The sequence below is a fragment of the Oncorhynchus keta genome, chromosome 13 (genome assembly GCF_023373465.1).
Source record: "Oncorhynchus keta strain PuntledgeMale-10-30-2019 chromosome 13, Oket_V2, whole genome shotgun sequence".
NCBI lineage: Eukaryota > Metazoa > Chordata > Actinopteri > Salmoniformes > Salmonidae > Oncorhynchus > Oncorhynchus keta.
Genome location: NC_068433.1, coordinates 38019557 through 38041957, shown reverse-complemented (window position 1 = coordinate 38041957; position 22401 = coordinate 38019557). Strand labels below are relative to the sequence as shown.

The 22401-nt window shown below is 43.9% G+C and overlaps 1 protein-coding gene across 1 annotated transcript; it reads right to left on the bottom strand.

Moving 5' to 3' along the window:
- Positions 1-497: 497 nt before the first annotated feature.
- On the bottom strand, positions 498-21113 carry LOC118392773 (transportin-3). The gene is made up of 23 exons (XM_052460090.1): positions 20839-21113; positions 17568-17768; positions 17131-17204; positions 16755-16911; positions 16064-16207; positions 15634-15809; positions 15281-15419; positions 15049-15195; positions 14739-14846; positions 14542-14633; positions 14220-14359; positions 13756-13947; positions 7440-7531; positions 7228-7304; positions 7016-7076; positions 6608-6748; positions 3629-3745; positions 3421-3515; positions 3062-3218; positions 2617-2784; positions 2207-2319; positions 1516-1607; positions 498-1346 (listed from the first exon to the last, which is right to left on the bottom strand). Exons 1-22 carry the CDS (start codon positions 20950-20952, stop codon positions 1547-1549), a joined length of 2766 nt encoding a protein of 921 aa, XP_052316050.1. The 5' UTR covers positions 20953-21113; the 3' UTR covers positions 498-1346; positions 1516-1546.
- Positions 21114-22401: the final 1288 nt, after the last annotated feature.

The following is a 22401-nucleotide window of genomic DNA, read 5'->3' as shown; positions in this document are numbered from 1 at the left end:
ATAAACTTGTAATATCAACCATGTGTAGTTAACTAGTGGTTGATTGTTTTTTTTTTTATATAAGATACGTTTAATGCTAGCTAGCAACTTACCTTGGCTTCTTACTGCATTCACGTAACAGGCAGGCTCCTCGAGGAGTGCAATGAGAGGCAGGTGGTTAGAGCGTTGGATGATTGAATCACTGAGCTGACAAAGTAAAACTCTGTCGTTCTGCCCCTGAACAAGGCAGTTAACCCACCGTTCCTAGGCAGTCATTGAGAATAAGAATGTGTTCTTACCGGACTTGCCTAGTTAAATAAAAGGTTTTTAAAAAAAAAAATCAAATTCGGCCAAATCCGTGTCCAAAAAAAAACGATTTCCGATTATGAAAACTTGAAATCGGCCATTCCGATTAGTCTGTCAACCTCTAACCTTGACCAACTTGTTATTTTTAGGGGGCGAGGGATCTGGTATGAACAAACATCTAAACTCTAAAACATGATACAGACAACAGCAAATTTGTTCCTCACGGTTGTTTTATTGTTGTTCACAACATGGCTACAACGCCGACGGCGTCTACCTCCAAGAATGGACGATGCCAGAGGTGGAAGAACAAAAAAAATATATATACTATTTGCCAGAGTCCCACTCGACCTGTCACAACTCTCCTTCCCTGGTAATAGAGAACAGTAAAACTCCAGCCAACATGTTTAAAAAGGTCAAAGGTGACGCCAAATCTCCCAGCATTCCCTTCAACCATTTCCTAAATGCCTCCACAAAGCAGTGGTGACCATTTTGTGAAGGGCCTCGTGGGTTTGCTATTTATTTTTCTATATGGCACCGACAGCAAGACCATGTTAAAGTTCTAAAGACACATCCATGAAAATAAATCATTTCTCAATTTAAAAACGTACAAGTCTTTTTTTGATGCATTATGATTAGCAACCAGGCACATCCTTTGTTTTTTTCCCCCCCTTCCCTTCACTTGTTCTTTTTGAAGACGGATCCTGTAGAAATCCAACTGACGCAGAACTAATCCCATTTCTTTGAGTCGGTGAATTCTCCCTCCTCGGACATGCCCCCCTGCCCCGCCCCCTTTCAACCCTCGTGCCACCTGTTACTGTGGTGACAGTGAGGCAGGGGAGCGAGAGGGATCGGAAGGGGGGGGGCGTCTTCTCACACAGCCAAAGGCGCATTTCATTTGCGGGTTCACCCTGTCACTCCAATCCTTGCGATGCGTCTTGATTGGCTTTCCACAGTGCCAAGTCCCGCCCATCTGTCCAGTAGGAGATCCCTTTAGATTCTCGTCTGCTGCGGTCTTCAGCCTCTTTGCCGTCACCTCTGAATGTTCGACCAAAATATTTAACCTGAGGAAGAAAAACATTTAAATGACAAGAAATCAACGGAGATGTTACTGACACTTGCCAACCTAAATACGATCAGATGTTTTTTTGGAACCATCTAAAAGACATGGGGTGAGATGAGTCTGCAGACCCCAGTGCGGGGGCTGTTTAGGTTTCTGTGTTGATGCCTAACCTGGTGTTCTGGCAGAGCTCTTTGGGCGTGGCTATCGGAACAATCTGGTGAACTCCCGGATAGCCCAGCACACCTGCTTACACTCCTCCGCACTGGAGAAAGAGGGGAAGAGCGAGAAAAGGGCAACGTTATTAATGTGGTGCATTTACATGGTGAAGGTTATTTCAAATGAAATAGGTAATTCAACACATTCAAGCTCGTCATTTATTCAAGGTCACTTTAAATGAATCTGAAATTAACCCACGTCGAGCATGCAGGGTCTCTCACAAGACTCCAACTGAACTCAAGGTGCTCCCTGAGAATTGCTATCTAGCGGTCATCTTTCTGAAGCTCCCATTCCCTCAGAGAGACCGCATGTGAGGGAGGGTAGAGCGCTGGAAAACTGGGGAAGGGATGCTTCTAGGCGAGCCTGAACGTGTGGCAGGGAATCAATGAGGTTTCCCTACTCCGGTTTTCCAGCGTTCCACTGCTGCAGGAGCAGCTTGTTTGAGCATGCCTAGTGACACATGAGCTCTTCCCAGAGTCAGAACATAAACAGCTAGCTGTTTTCCAGTGGGAAGATGCAAAGTTTCCCCTGACATAACTCCTGAACCTATAAGAACACGTGGCTAGTTAGATCATTTCTGGCAGAAAAGAATGCACCAGATTCCACTTGAGAAGCATGGAAGGGGCGTGGCTGTGATATGCTCACCTGGTGACCTGCTTGTGGAAGTCTGTGAGCTGTTTGTGTGTGACGGTCACCGCCCCGCCTGACGTCTCCTTAGGAAGCCCCTTCAGCGCGTTCTCCAGCCAGCGGCAGAACGTCTAGAAAACATATCTGCAACGTTAAACATCAAACACACATCAGGAGGCAATGCAATGGTAGTACAACAACACTTTCTCACAAGGAAAAGTGCTGTCATGCCCATGTCATTGGAAGTGCGTGTAAATATGAATTGTGGTCCCTGTTGAAAGATGTTCACTTAGCGCCCTCTTGTGGTATGACAGCGAGCACCTGTCGAAGACTGTGTATGTGTACATCTACTTTCAACTGCATATGTATTATACAAGTACTGTCAGGAGTGGTAGAGCTAAGAGCGTGTCAATATACATGTGACTCACCGGCCTGTCGAACACCATGATCTCCCAGAGCACCTCAGCCACATCGGGGAGTGTGTAAGGTGGCAGGCAGAAGCAGCATGTGTGCATGAGCTGGGTGACCAACTGCTGCCCGTGCTGCCCCATGGCCTGGCCTATTAGCTGCTTCCGCAGCTCAAAGTCATCCTCGTGCTGCAACAAAGAAAAAAAAGGGGAAAAAAACACGTGACAATCTGACTGGCATATTGTTGTTATTCAGAGGAGACTTTTGGTTGATCGTCAGACAGTGAATCCCCATGCTTGAGGGGGTCAGTTTGAGCAAGGCGAGGCACAGATTTGCTCATCTTGATGACAAAGAATAATTTGGGATATAAATGTATTTGTAGATCAGTGATTCTGCGCAGTCTGCAACAGAGACAAACAAACATTGACTGTTGAAATAGATTTGACTTTGTTGGGGCTGACTCACGTCGTTGCTGACGCCCGTGTGGATGAGGTCTCTGACGAACTTCATGACACTGCAGTTGGCGTCCCGGTGGTCCAGTGTGGTGGCCGCGATAGCACACTGGATGATGTGGACAATGATGCCACTGCTGAGCAGGGTGACGGGACTACGCTGGACAAACCTGCAGAGAGAAGAAGCAAGAGAGAATCTTCTTTATAACCTAAATGCTGCTGTAAAACAAGTATGCCTGTGTCAGGTCCCCAGCAATGGTTATTTTTCATTCTTGCCCCTCAGACAAAGCCCATCGAGTTTACATTTAAAAGTGAACTTATTATTTCAAGGGAGAGGAGCAACTGCTTGAACTGTGTTCCAGTTGATCATACCTGGTGGCGAGTCTGAAGAGGTCATCTACTGTGTCTGGGTGGTTACGGAGACCGTTGGGCTGCTCCAAAAGCTGGAAGGTGGGCATACACAGAGCCTACGGGGAGCGAGAAGGGACAAGGTCAGTTTCCAAACCAATAGAACAAACCAGAGTTCCACTGCCACTCCAGTGAACTACAAGTACCTATGAAAGTGGTGTGTTTGTCCTACCTGTAGCATGTCTAGTAGACCTTGTCTGCAGCCTTCCTCCATGCCGTACTCATCCACCAGGATGCTGCCCAGATAAAGGAAGCAGGAGTGGGGATACACCTGATACACACTGACCATCTGAAACACCACACATTTAACATCTTTACACCTAGTGCACTGGCCATCAGAAACACCACACATTTAACATCTTTACACCTAGTGCACTGGCCATCAGAAACACCACACATTTCAAATCTTCACACCTGGTACACACACTGACAAGGGCCTGACTTTTGGGACTGAATTTTTTGTATTATATATCTCCTGCCGTTGTGCCTTGAGTAAGGCACACACTTCATGTTTTTCCTCTGGAATAGTGTTCAATACACATAGGTTGTGACAATAAATGTGGCTCAATTCACAGTAGTTTGAGTCCCACAATAAGAGCTACGACGCTAATGTTCTCTGGGTATCAATTAGTAGACTGATACCTATGGATTGTGGATCAAATTACATGGGGTAAGGCTGTACAGGGAAATAAGTATGCCTCCAATGCAATTCTAAAGTCTAATACATCCAGTGTGATTTCAGATTTGTCAAATTAACAAAATGGTATTTTGTTGATTTTATTCCAACATTCCAACCTCGTTTCGCATGATCTATTCAATAATAGCATTATTCTACTATTCATTTGCATCACTGTCAATGTCATACTTTTATTTTGAAGGCTAACTGCAAAGTCCACTATTGTGGCTAGCTTCACAAAGATGGGTCCGACCCCCATTAATCAAATAAGAACGGTCTTATAAATTAGGGTTATTTTAGATGACACCTAGCTAGATGGTTAGCTAACAAACGCTACTGAAACAGATGTCGTTTTGCTATGTTTGCATCCATCAGCTAGCTAGCACTGTAGGTAAGTTACGTATCGATGAATCGTTGTGACATATGAAATAAGAGAGTGGTAGAGTAATCAATGTGTAATAACTACGTTTTTAAAAAGTATGAATGTGTTAAATGTGATGGTCATATTCAGGTCCTGACTGGTCAAAAAGTGTTATTTGACACGTATCTTTTATGACACGCAAAGACCCAAAATGGCATTCCATAGAAATCCTGGTTGAGAATGAAACAACTTTACGAAACAGCACAGCAAGTAGGTGAGAGAAATAGGTTTTGATTATGTTTTACTGGTAATGGGGACATATGTAAATGCCGACAATATAACTTTTTTGGTCCGTATGGTGTGTGACCTTTAACTAGGCAAGTCAGTTAAGAACAAATTCTTATTTACAATGATGGCCAAACCCGGACAACGCTGGGCCAATTTTGTGCCGCCATATGGGACTCCCAATTACAGCCTCTCGCACTGAGATGCAGTTCCTTAGACCGCTGTGTGTGTGTGAACTATTTAACTGTACTAGAATGCATAAAAGGCACCAAAAATCTCTTTTGGGCAAGGAAAATATCGTAATCTGCCAAAAATGTAATTTTGGTGTATCACTAATTACAACCAAATCCTTATGTCTTTATAAAATAATTTCACTCATTTAATGAACCAGGGATTAAAATGATTAAGGTGGGCGAGGTAGCCTACTAAAAAGTTTCTATTTGTAAGGTTAAAATATTCAGTGTTCAGGGGAGATCATTACAGCAAAGGAGTTACTTGTCAATTGGGCTATTCTAAGAAGATTTGTTAACGTTGTCAGAATTACATGGCCAGTATTGAATAGAGGAGAATCCTAGCCAATTGAGCGCTGTAGAGATGGTTTTACAACCGGAGTATGAAGTATCAGTTTCATCAACTGCGCACCCATATCAAAATGTGTTTTTGCCATTTGCGGCAATACACAAGTTCCTGTGGAAAGTTATTTTAGTTGGTCGGACATGACATTTAATGCATACTTACAGTTAACTAGCGAGATTGAAATTCAAAGCAGTGTAGTTTGGCTGGTTATCTAGTTAGTCTTCTGCATATCATTATTTTGCAAATGTACTTCAGTCTCGCTCTCCCTCCCTCTGGAAACTGGCACACAGCTGATGCACAGGATTCTTATTGTTGACCAAAAATGTGCTATAACTGGGAAATAGCTTACTAGCAATTATCGTCAACAAATGTGCAAACGCGGATCCCTTAGACCTCAAAAACACATCTTGCGACTTGATTGATTGACCACTTTGCCTATGTGATAGAATTACATATTTACCTGATTTGTTTGATATTAATAGTTAACGATGATATACTTAACTATAGTAAGACATTTCTGTTCTTTTAAATGTTGATTTTCTGTGAAGGGATGGTTTCCACTAACTTCATGCAGTTAATATGAGAGTATGGTAAGGGAAATGGGTTTTGCTAGAGATTGCTTGAGCTGACAATGACTTGGTGATAAAAACCTAAAGCCGGCATTCCATAGACGAGATGTGGTGTGTGTAACCCAGATAGAGATCGCCTAGAAGAGTTTAGAACAATCACTCATTGTCTTATCTTCCAGGCATCTGGGAAACTAAGCCGGGTTGGGGGTTAAAATAAAAACTGTGCGGATGACCACAGGATAAATCCAAAGTGGCTAATGGTGCCCCCAACCTTTTTTGGGAGGGGTGGAACCAGCCATGACTAAGCATCTTTAGTATATTAAAAAAACTGTAAAGATTGTCATTAAAGTTTAGGCTGCTCAGCCCAACAGTCACGAGTGACCCTATATTAGGGTCAAAAAATGTCCAGTAACTTTTCACAGATTCACAGAAATCTAGATTGAAGAGGGAATAATCAGGAAACAAGGGATTCTGTCAACCCAGGAGTTTTGAAAGGTTACTGGAATTTTGCAACCCTATACTGTACATTCAGCCTAACTTTGTCATAAGTCACCAGCTGCCTGCCCTGGACTCAACAAGCACCCAGTGGCGATGGACATTGTATACACAAATAACAGACACGCCAACAAAGATTAACCCATCTGCATATGGGGCGTATTGTGACCCAAACACAGGAACACGCACCTGTGTGACGAGTGGCTGTAGTAGAGAGGCAGAGCCCTTGCCCACGCAGCGCACAGCGAACCGCAGGCAGCGACAGCAGCGTTCCACAATGCGGTTATCAGCCTGGTGTGTGTTTAGAGTCTGTGACAGGACCGGCCAGATCTACAGAGAACCAAGGAAACACCAAATATAGGTTTAGCATGAGAAACTGTGGGAATGTCTGTACGCAATCATGGCCTCAAATTGAAATTACAATCTGAAAAGGAGAAAAGCACCAAGGTAGTTGAGCACCAAAATAGTTCATTAAAACAACTTAGTCCAATTAATGTGTTGAACGCAGGTTGTATGCAAATGGTAGCTTCGTCCAAATACAACAACAAAAATCTCAAATGTAGAGGGCGAAGAAAAAAAAAATGCCAGTTGCTTTACCTCCTGGATGACTTTCTGACATGGGTGTGTTTGTCCATTCTCTACAATTGGGTTTGTGTGTCTGGGGGAGAAAAAAACATTAAGCCAAACATTTCTGCTTAAAATATTAATCAGCCCAAATCATATCAGTATAGCTACATTAGACAGTTCGTGGCCTGTGCAACCAGGATATGTATATATAGCACAATGTGTTATAAATTAGTTGAGTGTACCTGAAGATTACTGCTAGTCTGTCCAGCCAGACAGTGGGGTCAGCGGCTTTCCCATTGCTGGGGTCCTGAGAGAGAAGCTGAAGATAGGAGACAAATAAGCAAACCTGTTGGTAATCACACAAATACCCAATCCACAAAACTACTACTATTGTAGTGGGTTACACACAACCTACAACCAAACTTGCACGTAAACAAATGGCAGAAAAACACACCTTTTTGAGGGCCATGACCTGCACAGCACACAGGTCACTCAAACACTCAGCAATCTTCTCCAGGGGCAGACGAGCCAGGACCAGGGCTGTACCTGTATTGCAAAACAACAAGCATTACCATGGTGACAGAGCAACACCACTGTTTAATACAAATAAAACTCATTAGGTAATCAAATAAAAACTGGACCCACAGTCCAGAGAGAACAAGTTGCTGAAAGAAATGGAGTGGCATGGTATGTATACATGCCTGGACTACATTCATTTTGGAGAATCTCTTATACAAATGGGTTAAAGTTATGTATAATAGTAAATAATGGCCACTTCTCAGAAAGTATTAAAATTGTCAAAAGGAGTTAAAACACGTCAACTATTGCCATTAGAGGTCGACCGATTAATTGGAATGGCTGATTAATTAGGGCCGAGTTCAGGTTTTCATAACAATCGGAAATCGGTATTTTTGGGCGCTAATTTAAAAAAAGTATATATATATATATATATATATATATATACACACCTTTATTTAACTAGGCAAGTCAGTTAAAAACACATTCTTATTTTCAATGACGGCCTAGGAACGGTGGGTTAACTGCCTTGTCCAGGGGCAGAACGACAGATTTTCAACTTGTCAGCTCGGGGGATCCATCTTGCAACCTTACAGTTAACTGGTCCAAAGCAATAACGACCTGCCTCTCTCTCGTTGCACTCCACAAGGGGACTGCCTGTTACACGAATGCAGTAAGCCCAGGTAAGTTGCTAGCTAGCATTAAACTTATCTTATAAAAAAACAATCATAATCACTAGTTATGGTTGATGATATTACTAGATATTATCTAGCGTGTCCTGCGTTGCATATAATCTGACTGATCATACAAGCATCTGACTGAGCATGGTAGGCAGAAGCAGGCACGTAAACATTCATTCAAACAGCACTTTCGTGCGTTTTGCCAGCAGCTCTTCGTTGTGAGTCAAAAGCATTGCGCGGTTTATGACTTCAAGCCTATCAACTCCCGAGATGAGGCTGGTGTAACCGAAGTGAAATGGCTAGCTAGTTAGCGCGCGCTAATAGCGTTTCAAAAGTCACTCGCTCTGGGCCTTCTAGTAGTTGTTCCCCTTGCTCTGCATGGGTAACGCTGCTTCGATGGTGGCTGTTGTCGTTGTGTTGCTGGTTCGAGCCCAGGGAGGAGCGAGGAGAGGGACGGAAGCTACTGTTATACTGGCAATACTAAAGTGCCTATAAGAACAGGGCTCCGGGCAGCCGAGCGGAAATGGAGGAAAACTCGCCTCCCTGCGGACCTGGCATCCTTTCACTCCCTCCTCTCTACATTTTCCCTCCTCTGTCTCTGCTGCTAAAGCCACTTTCTACCACTCTAAATTCCAAGCATCTGCCTCTAACCCTAGGAAGCTCTTTGCCACCTTCTCCTCCCTCCTGAATCTCCCCCCCTCCTCCCTCTCTGCAGATGACTTCGTCAACCATTTTGAAAAGAAGGTCGACGACATCCGATCCTCGTTTGCTAAGTCAAACGACACCGCTGGTTCTGCTCACACTGCCCTACCCTGTGCTCTGACCTCTTTCTCCCCTCTCTCTCCAGATGAAATCTTGCGTCTTGTGACGGCCGGCCGCCCAACAACCTGCCCGCTCGACCCTATCCCCTCCTCTCTTCTCCAGACCATTTCCGGAGACCTTCTCCCTTACCTTACCTCGCTCATCAACTCATCCCTGACCGCTGGCTACGTCCCTTCCGTCTTCAAGAGAGCGAGAGTTGCACCCCCTTCTGAAAAAACCTACACTCGATCCCTCCGATGTCAACAACTACAGACCAGTATCCCTTTCTTTTCTCTCCAAAACTCTTGAACGTGCCGTCCTTGGCCAGCTCTCCCGCTATCTCTCTCAGAATGACCTTCTTGATCCAAATCAGTCAGGTTTCAAGACTAGTCATTCAACTGAGACTGCTCTTCTCTGTATCACGGAGGCGCTCCGCACCGCTAAAGCTAACTCTCTCTCCTCTGCTCTCATCCTTCTAGACCTATCGGCTGCCTTCGATACTGTGAACCATCAGATCCTCCTCTCCACCCTCTCCGAGTTGGGCATCTCCGGCGCGGCCCACGCTTGGATTGCGTCCTACCCGACAGGTAGCTCCTACCAGGTGGCGAGAATCTGTCTCCTCACCACGCACTCTCACCACTGGTGTCCCCCAGGGCTCTGTTCTAGGCCCTCTCCTATTCTCGCTATACACCAAGTCACTTGGCTCTGTCATAACCTCACATGGTCTCTCCTATCATTGCTATGCAGACGACACACAATTAATCTTCTCCTTTCCCCCTTCTGATGACCAGGTGGCGAATCGCATCTCTGCATGTCTGGCAGACATATCAGTGTGGATGACGGATCACCACCTCAAGCTGAACCTCGGCAAGACGGAGCTGCTCTTCCTCCCGGGGAAGGACTGCCCGTTCCATGATCTCGCCATCACGGTTGACAACTCCATTGTGTCCTCCTCCCAGAGCGCTAAGAACCTTGGCGTGATCCTGGACAACACCCCGTCGTTCTCAACTAACATCAAGGCGGTGGCCCGTTCCTGTAGGTTCATGCTCTACAACATCCGCAGAGTACGACCCTGCCTCACACAGGAAGCGGCACAGGTCCTAATCCAGGCACTTGTCATCTCCCGTCTGGATTACTGCAACTCGCTGTTGGCTGGGCTCCCTGCCTGTGCCATTAAACCCCTACAACTCATCCAGAACGCCGCAGCCCGTCTGGTGTTCAACCTTCCCAAGTTCTCTCACGTCACCCCGCTCCTCCGCTCTCTCCACTGGCTTCCAGTTGAAGCTCGCATCCGCTACAAGACCATGGTGCTTGCCTACGGAGCTGTGAGGGGAACGGCACCTCAGTACCTCCAGGCTCTGATCAGGCCCTACACCCAAACAAGGGCACTGCGTTCATCCACCTCTGGCCTGCTCGCCTCCCTACCACTGAGGAAGTACAGTTCCCGCTCAGCCCAGTCAAAACTGTTCGCTGCTCTGGCCCCCCAATGGTGGAACAAACTCACGACGCCAGGACAGCGGAGTCAATCACCACCTTCCGGAGACACCTGAAACCCCACCTCTTTAAGGAATACCTAGGATAGGATAAAGTAATCCTTCTCACCCCCCCCCCCCTTAAAAGATTTAGATGCACTATTGTAAAGTGGCTGTTCCACTGGATGTCATAAGGTGAATGCACCAATTTGTAAGTCGCTCTGGATAAGAGCGTCTGCTAAATGACTTAAATGTAATGTAAATGTAAGAACATCCAATAGTCAAAGGTATATGAAATACAAATGGTAGAGAGGGAAATAGTCCTATAATAACTACAACCTAAATAATAACTGCAACCTACTTATGGCCCTGCCTACACAACTTTCTAACAATATTTTATTCTACTTTATTTGGAATGGGCCTATACATATAATGATTATGAATTCGGAGGGCAGAAATGACTAAATATTAAAGCATTAGACCTCTCACTTAAATGCTTCAAATCATACAAAAACTACATATATCCAAACTGGTTCTTTAGCAGATTAGTAAGAATGGCTCACCTAGTATTCAAGAATGGCCTTTTTCTCTTCATTCAGATTACAACCTCTCACTTTTGGTTATTTTTAACACAAGACATAGAAAACTGTTGGCAATTTCAGTTTAATCCACCAGAAGAGACAGAACAAATATTATCATTAAACTCCAATACACAAATTGATTAAAAAAGTGTTTTTGGAGAAAAATAATTTAAAATGTATAATCTTCTAAATTATATAAATATGAATGGTGGAGTTCGCACTGGCAGTTAACAAAAACATATGGAAATGTCTTGCTCTAACCAAAATCACAACCAACGGATTGCAGCATTACTGCACAAATGGAGGAGTCAAGTGGAAGAAGGTAAGGAACTTGTCTTTTGTCCCTACATGAAGACCAAAATCATTTACAGCTGCGCCATACAAGTTGACAAAGTAGTCAGGAGATTTGCGATGTACCGATTCCCTGGCACATGGTTAGTGAACTGATAGACAAAACGACACCAGATTAAAAACATAGAATTTCAATTATATAAAATTGCGATAGTGCGCACACACACACACAGTACCAGTCAAAAGTTTACACCTATTTATTCCAGGGTTATTTTTACTATTTTCTACACAGTGTAGAATAATAGTGAAGACAACATATGGACTCATGTTTTAACCAAGAAAGTGTGAAACCAAAATATATTTTATATTTGAGAATCTTCAAAGTAGCCAAACTTTGCCTTGATGACAGCTTTGCACACTTGGAATTCTCTCAACCAGCTTCATGAAGTAGTCACCTGGAATGCATTTCAATTAACAGGTGTGCCTTCTTAAAAGTGAATGTGGAATTTCTTTCCTTCTTAATGCGTTTGAGCCCATCAGTTGTGTTGTGACCAGGTAGGGCTGGTATACAGAAGATAAACCTATTTGGCAAAAGACCAAGTCCATATTATGGCAAGAACAGTGCAAATAATCAAAGAGAAATAGTCCATCATTACTTTAAGACACGAAGGTCAGTCAATCCAGAACATTATGAACTTTTAAATGTTTCTTCAAGTGCAGTCGCAAAAACCATCAAGCACTATGATGAAACTTGCTCTCGTGAGAACCACCACAGGAAAGGAAGACCCAGAGTTACCTGTACTGCAGAGGATAAGTTCATTAGAGTTACCAGCATCAGAAATTGCAGCCCATATAAATGCTTCAGTTCAGAAAAGACTGCATGAATCAGGCCTTCACGGTCAAATTGCTGCAAAGAAACCACTACTAAAGGACACCAAAAATAAGAGACTTGCTTGGGCCAAAATACACAAGCAACGGATTAGACTGGTGGAAAACTGTCCTTTGGTCTAATGAGACAAGATGATCTCTGCATGTGTAGTTCCCACCGTAAAGCATGGAGGTGTGATGGTGCTTTGCTGGTGACACTGTCAGTGATTTATTAAGAATTCAAGGCACACAACCAGCATGGCTACCAAAGCATTTTGCAGCGATAAGCCATCCCATCTGGTTTGCGCTTAGTGGGACTATCATTTGTCTTTCCACAGGACAATGACCCAAAAACACCTCCAGGTTGTGTCAGGGCTATATGACCAAGAAGGAGAGTGATGGAGTGCTGCATCAGATGACCTGGCCTCCACAATCACCCAACTGAGATGGTTTGGGATGAGTTGGACCACAGAGTGAAGGGAAAGCAGCCAACAAGTGCTCAGTATGTGGGAACTCCTTCAAGACTGTTGGAAATGCCTTCCAGGTGAAGCTGGTTGAGAGAATGCCAAGAGTGTGCAAAACTGCCAAGGCAAAGGGTGGCTGGCTCCTTTGAAGAATCTCAAATATAAAATATATTTTGATTTGTTTAACACTTTTGGTTACTACACGATTCCATGTGTTACTTCATAGTTTTTATATTTTCACTATTTACAACATAGAAAAAAGTATAAATAAAGAAAAATGCTTGAATAAATAGTTGTGTCCAAACATTTTGACTGGTACTCATTGTGTAAAAAAAACAACAAAAAAAAAAAACACACAAGATACAACCATCCCAGCTCTGCAGACTCGACTGTGAAGAACCAATCACTAGATCACTTGTTTTGGTACTGCCCATATGTACTGTTGCTTGTTTTTGGTCGCAGGTTCAGGAATGGCTGAAAGCTCCAGGTAAATGTTGGAATCTAACTCCACAAATTTTGTAAGTCAGTCAAATAATACTCTTAGCAAAGGTTTTTTAACTTTAAATTTACAATCTGTAGTAATTACAAGAATAGAAAGTTTCAAAACATTTGTGAAACACCAGTGGAAAAATATATGGCAGCTAGAAATCAAAACTAGATGGTCTTCAGAGATAGATGGGAGGGGTTGAGAGTAGTTGAAGGATGGGACTAAAATAAACAAAAGATAAGCCATGTAAAATATAATTGTGTCCGTAAAACATATACACACACACATACATATATATATACATATATATACACATATACATATACATACATATACACATATATATATATATATACATATACATATACATATATATATATATATATATATATAGTATTTATGAGATGGAAGTGGAAGCATAAATATTTTGGTCCATTAGTTTACTCCAATTAGGGGAGGGGTAGTAGGTTTAGGGGGAAAATAAGAAACATAAAAATAAAATAAAAAGTGGGATTGAAAATGCAGACGACACTGATAGAAGCCACAATCTGCCATATTAAAACTGATCTACCCCATAAAAAGTGTCAAAAATAAGGGTGGCATAACGTTACCTTTGAGGAGGCCTACGGCGGCTTCGGTGGTCAGGGCAAAGGAGTCAAGGGCACGGGCGATGTCCAGCAGGCCCTGGAAGTGCTGGGCCATGTGGTCCCGGCACACAGAGCAGATGTTATGGATCGCCTTGGCCGCCACGGAAGCCAGGGTCTTCTCCCTCAGGCCCTTCATCAGGTAGTTCAGCACAGGGTCTGTGTCAGAGCGTGGCGAAGGTCATACACACATCCAGAGTATACAACCAAGAGGGGCACAGGCAGAGGTGTAACAAAACAGAGTGAAACAGGCATTTGACACAGGACGGAAAAAGGAATGGAAAACAGTTAAAAATTACAAGGAAACAGACGTGCTCAAAACTAGAGTTATACACACTAACACACAGATGAAGATGAACCTCCAAATTTATTAACTCAATCACTCAGGTCCCGAGTTAAGCAATTGACTGTAACGTGAACACTGAACCTACCTAGGAACCGCGGGTTGCGGTCAACGACCTCACTCATCTCCCCCACCAGCTCAATGCTGGTGTAGCGCACGGCGATATGGACAGTCTCTGGCAGCAGCACCACCTGCTCTAACACCTCTGTCAGGGTGGGGTTGTTCTCACTGACAAGGGGAAAGCATTAACACGTTATACATTACGCACAAATTAAAGATTGAAACGTTACACAAACACCCTGGGGGGGAATATACAAATCTACAGCAGTTGTACACATTCTACACAGAGGGGAAGGGATTTAGTCATAATTCATTCTATTAATGAGGAATGACGTGCAGAGGACACTCACGGGTCTACACTCTTGGCGATGGCGGCCATGATGAAGAGAACAGCCTCGGTCACCTCCCAGGGAGGGTTGCCTTCTTTTAGAGTGGAGTACAACTGAGAGAGTGAGAGGGAGAAAGAGGAAAAACAGGAGAAGACAGTCGGTATATCTTGTCATCTAAATGACATCATTTGAACTTGCAATTTCCAAAAGGTTGCTACCTGGGAGAAACATTCCATGGAGCCCACAAGGAAAATGACATCCTTCACAAGATCAGACACCCTCATCCTGAACTCCCCAAAGTCATCTGTATCTTCTGGGATGCCCTCCTGTGGATCAACACAAAAGTGGAGACCATGAGTGAAGGATACTCTACTACCAAAGCCAAATGATGTACTGAAGTACTTGGTAATACGTGCACATGGTTAAGGGATTCTACAATCAGATACGACATAAGCAGAGTGTTGGGGAGTATGGTTGGCATCACTGGAATTGGTTAAGGACTCCTTGTCATGTGTTGGTGGTCCTTACATGGTCGGGGTCTAGTTGGCAGTGGCGGGCCAGGCCGTGCAGCAGTCTCTGGATATAGGGTCTGAAGATGCCGTGGAGGGCAGGGTCGTTGGTCTTATACAGGTTCTCTCCCAGACGATACCAGAAGTTAAAGGAAATCTCCACAACCTGAGATTCACCAGAAGAGAACGCACACACTTGAAATTCACCAAAAACAGAGTGTGTGTGTGTGGGCATATCTTGTGTTGTGTACCTCATATTGGGGGTGTCCTGCACAGATGAGCAGCAGCTCAAGCGTTCGCAGGTCTCCCATGCCCTGGCCTGGACTCTTGACTGTGGTCTCCAGAAACGTCTCACACAACTCAGTGAAGATCCTACAGTAATTCAACACTCTGACAGAACAAGGGAGAAGGAGAGAGAGAGTTAAGGAAGGAGAGAGTTGTGGATAAAAGTTATCATTATTTTCTTCCACAGACAGTGGGGAAGAGTCAGACGAGTTCAACATCAAGAGCAATGGAGGAAGGATAGGTTTGGGGCAGGAAGGAGTGTGGTGATTGGATAGGTGATCTTGGTGTATGTATGTAAAGGGGAGTAGTGTGTTCATACTTGTCGAGGTCCTCCCGTGCCACAGCCATATGGTAGGCCGTCTCCAGCGTGAGGACGCCCTGAAAAAGCTGCAGGGCCAGGGGCATGTGTGTGTCCACGTTCTCGATGGCGTACAGTGCAGAACACACACAGTCGGACGCAGCCTCGTGCAGGTTAGTGGATGTCTCGTCTCTTTGCTGCCAAACAGACAAAAAATAACAGTATGCCAAAGAGATGTTCGGTGGCTGAAACCCATGCATTATGCATACAAGCGATTAGCATTCTAAAACCGGCATAAATTATTGCCCCGCCCCCTATGGATGTTGCACAAATAAGGGTTTGGAACGAATGCTGCTCTAATATTTCGAGAGAATTTGGGAGAGTTTGTCACTAGCACTGTTCATTTGTGCTTCCAAAATGCCATGAGAGAGAGTGAGAGGAAGAGACATACCAGCACTTGGAAAAGGACCATCAGGAGCTGGTTGTTGGCCATAAAGTTGCTGTCCAGGACTCCCAGGTTGAACCAGCTTCCCAGACAGCGGAACACCTTGATCAGCATCTTCTCATTGCTGCCAGACTTCTCCACACATGTCATCTAGAGACAACACACTTGCACTAACAACACTGATCCTTATCAAAAACACAACGCTGTGTCTGAAGCCAAACGCACGAGGAAGTTCACCCAACGAAACAGGAGTCACGACAGGTATTATTGACTCAAGGAAAATTGTTGATTGTAGGTTGAGGTAACCCCCAACACAAGCAGTATAGTTCTGTCTCTTTTCTGTTGGTTTTGGGAGGACAACTCATACATCCTTACACTTAATCCTCAAAAACATCTACAGTCAAACTTGGATCACTGCAGAGAAAATTATACTACAAAGTGAGTGGTTCAGTTTGTCCCTCTTAAGGTAGTGGTAGTAGCTGAATAGCTTTGTGATAATGAGGCTGTACATCACAGGGTTTTATAATGAGAGGATGAACCCATGGGGGGTGTCTGCTTAACCAGTAAGGGGGAGTGGTGACAGGTGCTCTAGTTTAGACCAGCTGAAATCAGGTGGGTAAAATAGGCTAGTATGTGAGTATTGGCGAGAGAAAGATGAATGGATAGTGTGCGTGTCGGACAGAGAGAGAACTCTCACCAGTAGGGTGACCACAGTACTGGAGTAATAGGCCAGGTCCTCGATGATCTCTGTCCTGCGATTGGCTCCGATGCGTAGGGAGCGGCTGTGGACCTCCTCGGGGAGCACTGTAAGGATCTCTATCAGAAACGTCATGGAGCTGACATCATTGCTATACCTGAGAGGCAAGGAGAGTGGAGCAGAGACGGAAGCAGTCAGTAATGAGAAAATTAGCATGAAGGAGATGTATTTGAAGCTTAACGTCACCTCAAAAATAACAACTATTTACAATGGCGTTTGACTTTATAGAACCACCCAGTCTAATATCCTGTAACTCTGGCATTCTGTTACCCACAGGTGTGATCTGAGATGAGTGGTTGAACGACAGGGGTCTTACTTTTCAATGAGGGTGTGGACACAGCCCTTCCAGGAGGCCATCTGTAGGGCGAGGTCTGCAATGGCCAGAGCAAGCTGAGAGAGGGAGGAGAGAAATTAGACAAGAAATCAGGAACAACTTGTAAGGATTAGAGTATCTTAATGCCACGTAATACTGTACTTGTTAAATTGTACCACAGCTACACCCCTGTGGTGGTACATTGGGGTAAATGCCAGAGTTCTATTACTACTGTGCCATGTGCATTGCTAAGCCTTTGGGACATTTCGATGGTCAGTGGGACATTCCTCGAGAGCATTCTAAGAGCATAAAGGCTAAGACAGAAATCCAAGTCATCCGAGAGAGTCAGTGGTCACTGACAGAGGGGGATACCGGATGGACAATAATTGGATGGAAGGAGCGTTACCCTAGGTTATATCAATGTGCGAGGAGGCCATTACCTGAGTGACGATGATGGGGGAGAGGTCTTTGAGGCTCTGTATGTGTGAGAGCAGGGAGTCTCGGAGGGCGATGTGGGTCTCTGGGGGGAGCTCAAAGAACGACGTCTGGATCTTCATCTTCATGGTCTGGGCGGCAAAGTAACAAGACTCCACGTCCTGTTTCAGCTGGAGGAGCTGGTCTGCCATCTCCCACGCGTACATCTGTGGGGAGGGGATACGGGGAGAACAGTTAGCGCCAACTTTAACTTTATTCAGGCAGGAAGGTTACAGAAACAAGGAAGTCAAAAACAGGGATACTGGTGCGGAACCGTCCTGAATGAGAGATGTGCCCCTGCTACAGCGGTAAATATGAAACTCAAAGCCCATTCCAAATGAAGCAAATAAACCCACCTCCGTTTCATTGTTTAAACCATTTTCCCATGTGGCTGCACTTGTCATCCCGACAGTGCCGTATTTCAGGCCCTTTTCAAGTGTCACGTCATTTCTTTCTACAAAAAAGGACCTTTTGTCAGCGAGACGCATCAATTAATTCAGGCTACAAGAATGTAGACCTCATGACAATCACCGACTGTTATTACACCTTTTGGTGTTTTTTTTAACATACGTCTCTTTCCATTTATCAAATGGGTGCACAGTGCACAGTTTTAGATTTATTTCTAAAAATCTAGTACTTTTTCATGTGATTTGGTTGACAATCAGAAGAAATCATGACTGGTTGTGTTCATGCCACATTAAATGGTAATACATTATTGGCATTAAAATGGCATGTCTTATCTATTAGGCCCCTAAAAATAGTCAGACATGTTACGCCGATTGTCCAAAAAAATTCACTACAAAAAGTAGGCTACCTGTCCATGTTTGTCCACTCCATTAGCCTAGGCTATAACCCCCTAAACAGACTGGATCCACACTGAAAATACACAATCATTAGTTTGATAAAAGACCTACTCACAAAAGAGATGGAATTGTTAATACATTTAGAAAATTCCAAAGAAAAGGCAGAATAAACTAAATTGAACATCTTTATATCAAAAAGACAGATTTTGGTCTATAATCCTGGGGGGAAAAATGTCTTTCAACGAAGCAAATAGAGCCCAGTTTCAAATGATCACTGAGGATAACTGTTGCAGACTTCAGATGCGCATCACATCGCACCAGCAACTTTTTTTTAAAATTCTGTTATATTCATGTTTTTTGTTGTTGTCTTTTTTTTATAATAAAAATAAGTGTCTTGACTGTGATAAGGGCTCGGGGGAAAAAGTGTTGTGTCTGCTAAATTAACAATGCAAGGCTATGCAATTGCACAGCCATAGGCTTCTACAAGTAAGCGCCACTGCTGAGGTTACTGCCTTTTTGAAGATTGTGTTCCACAATATAATCAGTTGACATTAAGGTTTCAATAACTTCACTTGCTTTTAAATTAGGAATTGTTATATGTAATGGTTATGATACATTATGCATTGTTGGCATAGTCCTACATAAAAATGTAAACAATTTAAGATATTTTGTTCTCAAATGGGGAAAAAAATAAGGTGAGAACTTGAACAGTCACAAAAAAAAGCACCTCCCAGTAAATGGATTACTTTGCTTACATTCTCAGGGTTGGGTTCCAACCTACTCAAATTATTTCAAAACCACACTAATCACACAAACACCCAAAGGGAGTAGGCCCATTTAAAAAATGCAGTAGGCCAAATCTGATATCCTTCCTATGCAACACCATCAGGTGTCTGTTGCTAGCTGCCTTCATAGACGTTGTTGCCTTAACCAACAGTTGGCCAGCTATTAGATATCCTGGATTATGGTATAAAGTAAAACCTGGTAAAAATGTGTATGAGAATTTATATTACAAAGTGAAACAGCCAAGCCCCTTCCCCATTTGTTCATCAGTGTCCAGTATGTCCTGGCAGCCAGGGTGAAAAAGCTGCTGACAGCACAGAGCACACACACAGTGCTCATCACTCAGATGGCTCCTACTCTCCCAATTTAGACTGTTCAGATCCAAGTGCCAGCAAACTCAGGAAGTTGCTTGTCACAGTCTAAAGTGTTTTAAAACATGTTATGCAACATTTCATTTTTTCTTAGGGTATCAACACATGGCTTTGTGAGGCCTTTCTGTGGGAACTGCATGATAGTGGGGAGAAATAGCTGTCCTGAGGCTGTGTCTCTCAATGCAACCTGTAGGAAGGCCATTATCATAGAAGTTATCACAATAATACGTTAAAGTTGGTAGGAATACGTAGCGGCAACATGAAGTGGGCCGTATTTCAGATAATTGATTGTCCGATGACAGACAACGATTACATTTCCTGCAGTAGTTAAGGCAGTAACCAATGAATATGCGGAAACCAGACCGACGCAGCACCAATGGAGGAAAAAAAACAAAAAACAAATGCGGAAATAAAACGGCTAACGTTAACCAACAGCAAACAACTTTAAGTGGCACACCATTTAACCAACATAATCAACACAAATGGAAGTTGTTCGTGTAGCTAGCCAGGTTAACGTTCGCTGACTAACTCAATGCAAAAGCCCCCCTGGCAATATCGTTAGCCCGCTAGCTAACTTTAGCTAGCGAGGCAACACGCCCCTCTACTAAGCAATTTAGCCTTATGTGGCTAAAACGGCAAGTTTGCTAGCAAGTAATGGACGCTAGCATGGTGGCCACCCTTGCCTCGCGCTCTTCCTGTGCTATGGCCGGCTAACGTAACTGTCATTAGCGCGAGCTACTGATTATGTCAAGATTGTAGTTTAGTTAACCCGAGGCAACTACATAAGCTAAATAGCAATACATGGATGTTAAACTAGTTACTGTATCTGCTGTGTGGCTAACTAGCTAGCATTGTCAAACGCCATGGATTGTTTAAAGGACTAACGTTACACGCGAGAGAAAGCTAGCTTGTGTTAGCTTTATTATCTTCGTTGCACATAGGAATCCCCATAGATCTATACCAGTTTCCATTTAACAGTTACGAGCAGGCTAGTAGTGGAAAGAGCAACTGTGCGGCTAATGCTAAGTAGTTAGTTTGCTAGCTATCTACCAAACTAGCTTAACTAAGCTAACTAGATAATGCTATGCAGTTTGTTGCTAGCTAGCGTGTGAATCTATGTTCATTCATTCATAGTTGGGTTAGCATATACAAATACATGTTTATCACCATGGTATTACGCATTCTGATGCAATGTTTTGTTTTCGGCCTCACACGACCTGCCTAGCCATGTCTTGTTCTAGGCCCATTCCAAGTCCCCCCCATCTCTCGAGTTTACTTACCGATCTCTGTAGCTCCCCCAGCCACACCGAAGCTCGCTCTTTACCGGCGGGGTCCGGATCATGATAAAGAGCCTGCACAGCTTGATACACAAGTGCGACTGTCGGTTTCTCCATAGCGCTATGCTACGTTACAGTTTAGTGTAAATGTGAAGGCGCTACAGGTTCCACAGATTATGTTTAGACGGGGTAATATTTATTCGTTCCTTGTGCTCGCTGTTCCGACCGCCATCTCAATCGAACACAGGCTCCCCGTGTGTCGCCGACAAACGCCCCCGTCTAGAAATATAGATACAGGAACTAAAAGCTGTACACACTAAAAGCTTCACATATTCGAGAGACACAATGGGCGGGTCTCTTTTACTGTTATTGTAAAAACAAGAAACACCATATCAATTGAATTTAATGAATGGTTACAATGTATAACTATGTTGCTATGCGGTATGTACAAAAAAAATTGTAAGAGAACCCCAATATACACCGAAAGACCGTTAGATGTCAGCAAAGCGCATGATTTACAGTTGTTCTCAAACTGCGGTACTAGTACCAAAAATGCCTATTAATCTGTGCTAGGAGTACCCCTGAGGGTACCTAAACTGGCCAATCCACAGGGGGTATTTGGGAATATGCATAATAACATTTGCTTAACTATCAGATGGACATGAGGGGGTACTTCAGTTCAGATTGAGCGAGATGTGATTATAGTAACCAAAAAAGGTTGAAAACCACTTACAACAATCAAACCAGATAGTGGGTCATTACAGGTTTGCGTCCTTGAAGCAATTGTCAATAGTTTCCCTGCAGGAGAGTAACCTGATGCAAAGGAGACATTGGACCCCAAATTGTTCCTGGTCAGGTCACATGGTTAGAAAAACTCCTGGCAACTATTGGCATGTTTCATGGGTGTAAGTACACTACATGGCCAAATGTATGTGGACAGCTGCTTGTCGAACATCTCATTCCAAAATCATGGGCATTAATATGGAGATGGTCCTCCCTTTGCTCCTACAACAGCCACAACTGCGGGGACTTGCTTCCATGCAGCCACAAGAGCATTAGTGAGGTCGGGCACGGATGTTGGGTGATTAGGCCTGGCTCGCACTCAGCGTTCCAATTCATCCTGAAGGTGTTCGATGAGGTTGAGGTCAGGGCTCTGTGCAGGCCAGTTAAGTTCTCCAACAAACCATTTCTGTATGGACCTCACTTTGTGCATGGGGTAATTGTCATGCTGAAACAGGAAATGGTTTTCCCCAAACTGTTGTCACAAAGTTGAAAGTACAGAATTGTCGAAAATATCATAGAATACTATAGCGTTAGGATTTCCATTCACTGGAACTAATGGGCCTAGTGTGAACCATGAAAAACAGCCCCAGACCATTATTCCTCCTGCACCAAACTTTACAGTTGGCACTATGCATTCAGGCATGTAGTGTTCTCCTGGCATCAGCCAACCCAGATCGTCCGTCGTACTGCCAGATGGTGAAGCATGATTCATCACCCCAGAGAATGCGTTTCCACTGCTCCAGACGCTTGGCATTATGCATGGTGATCTACCACTTCGCGGCT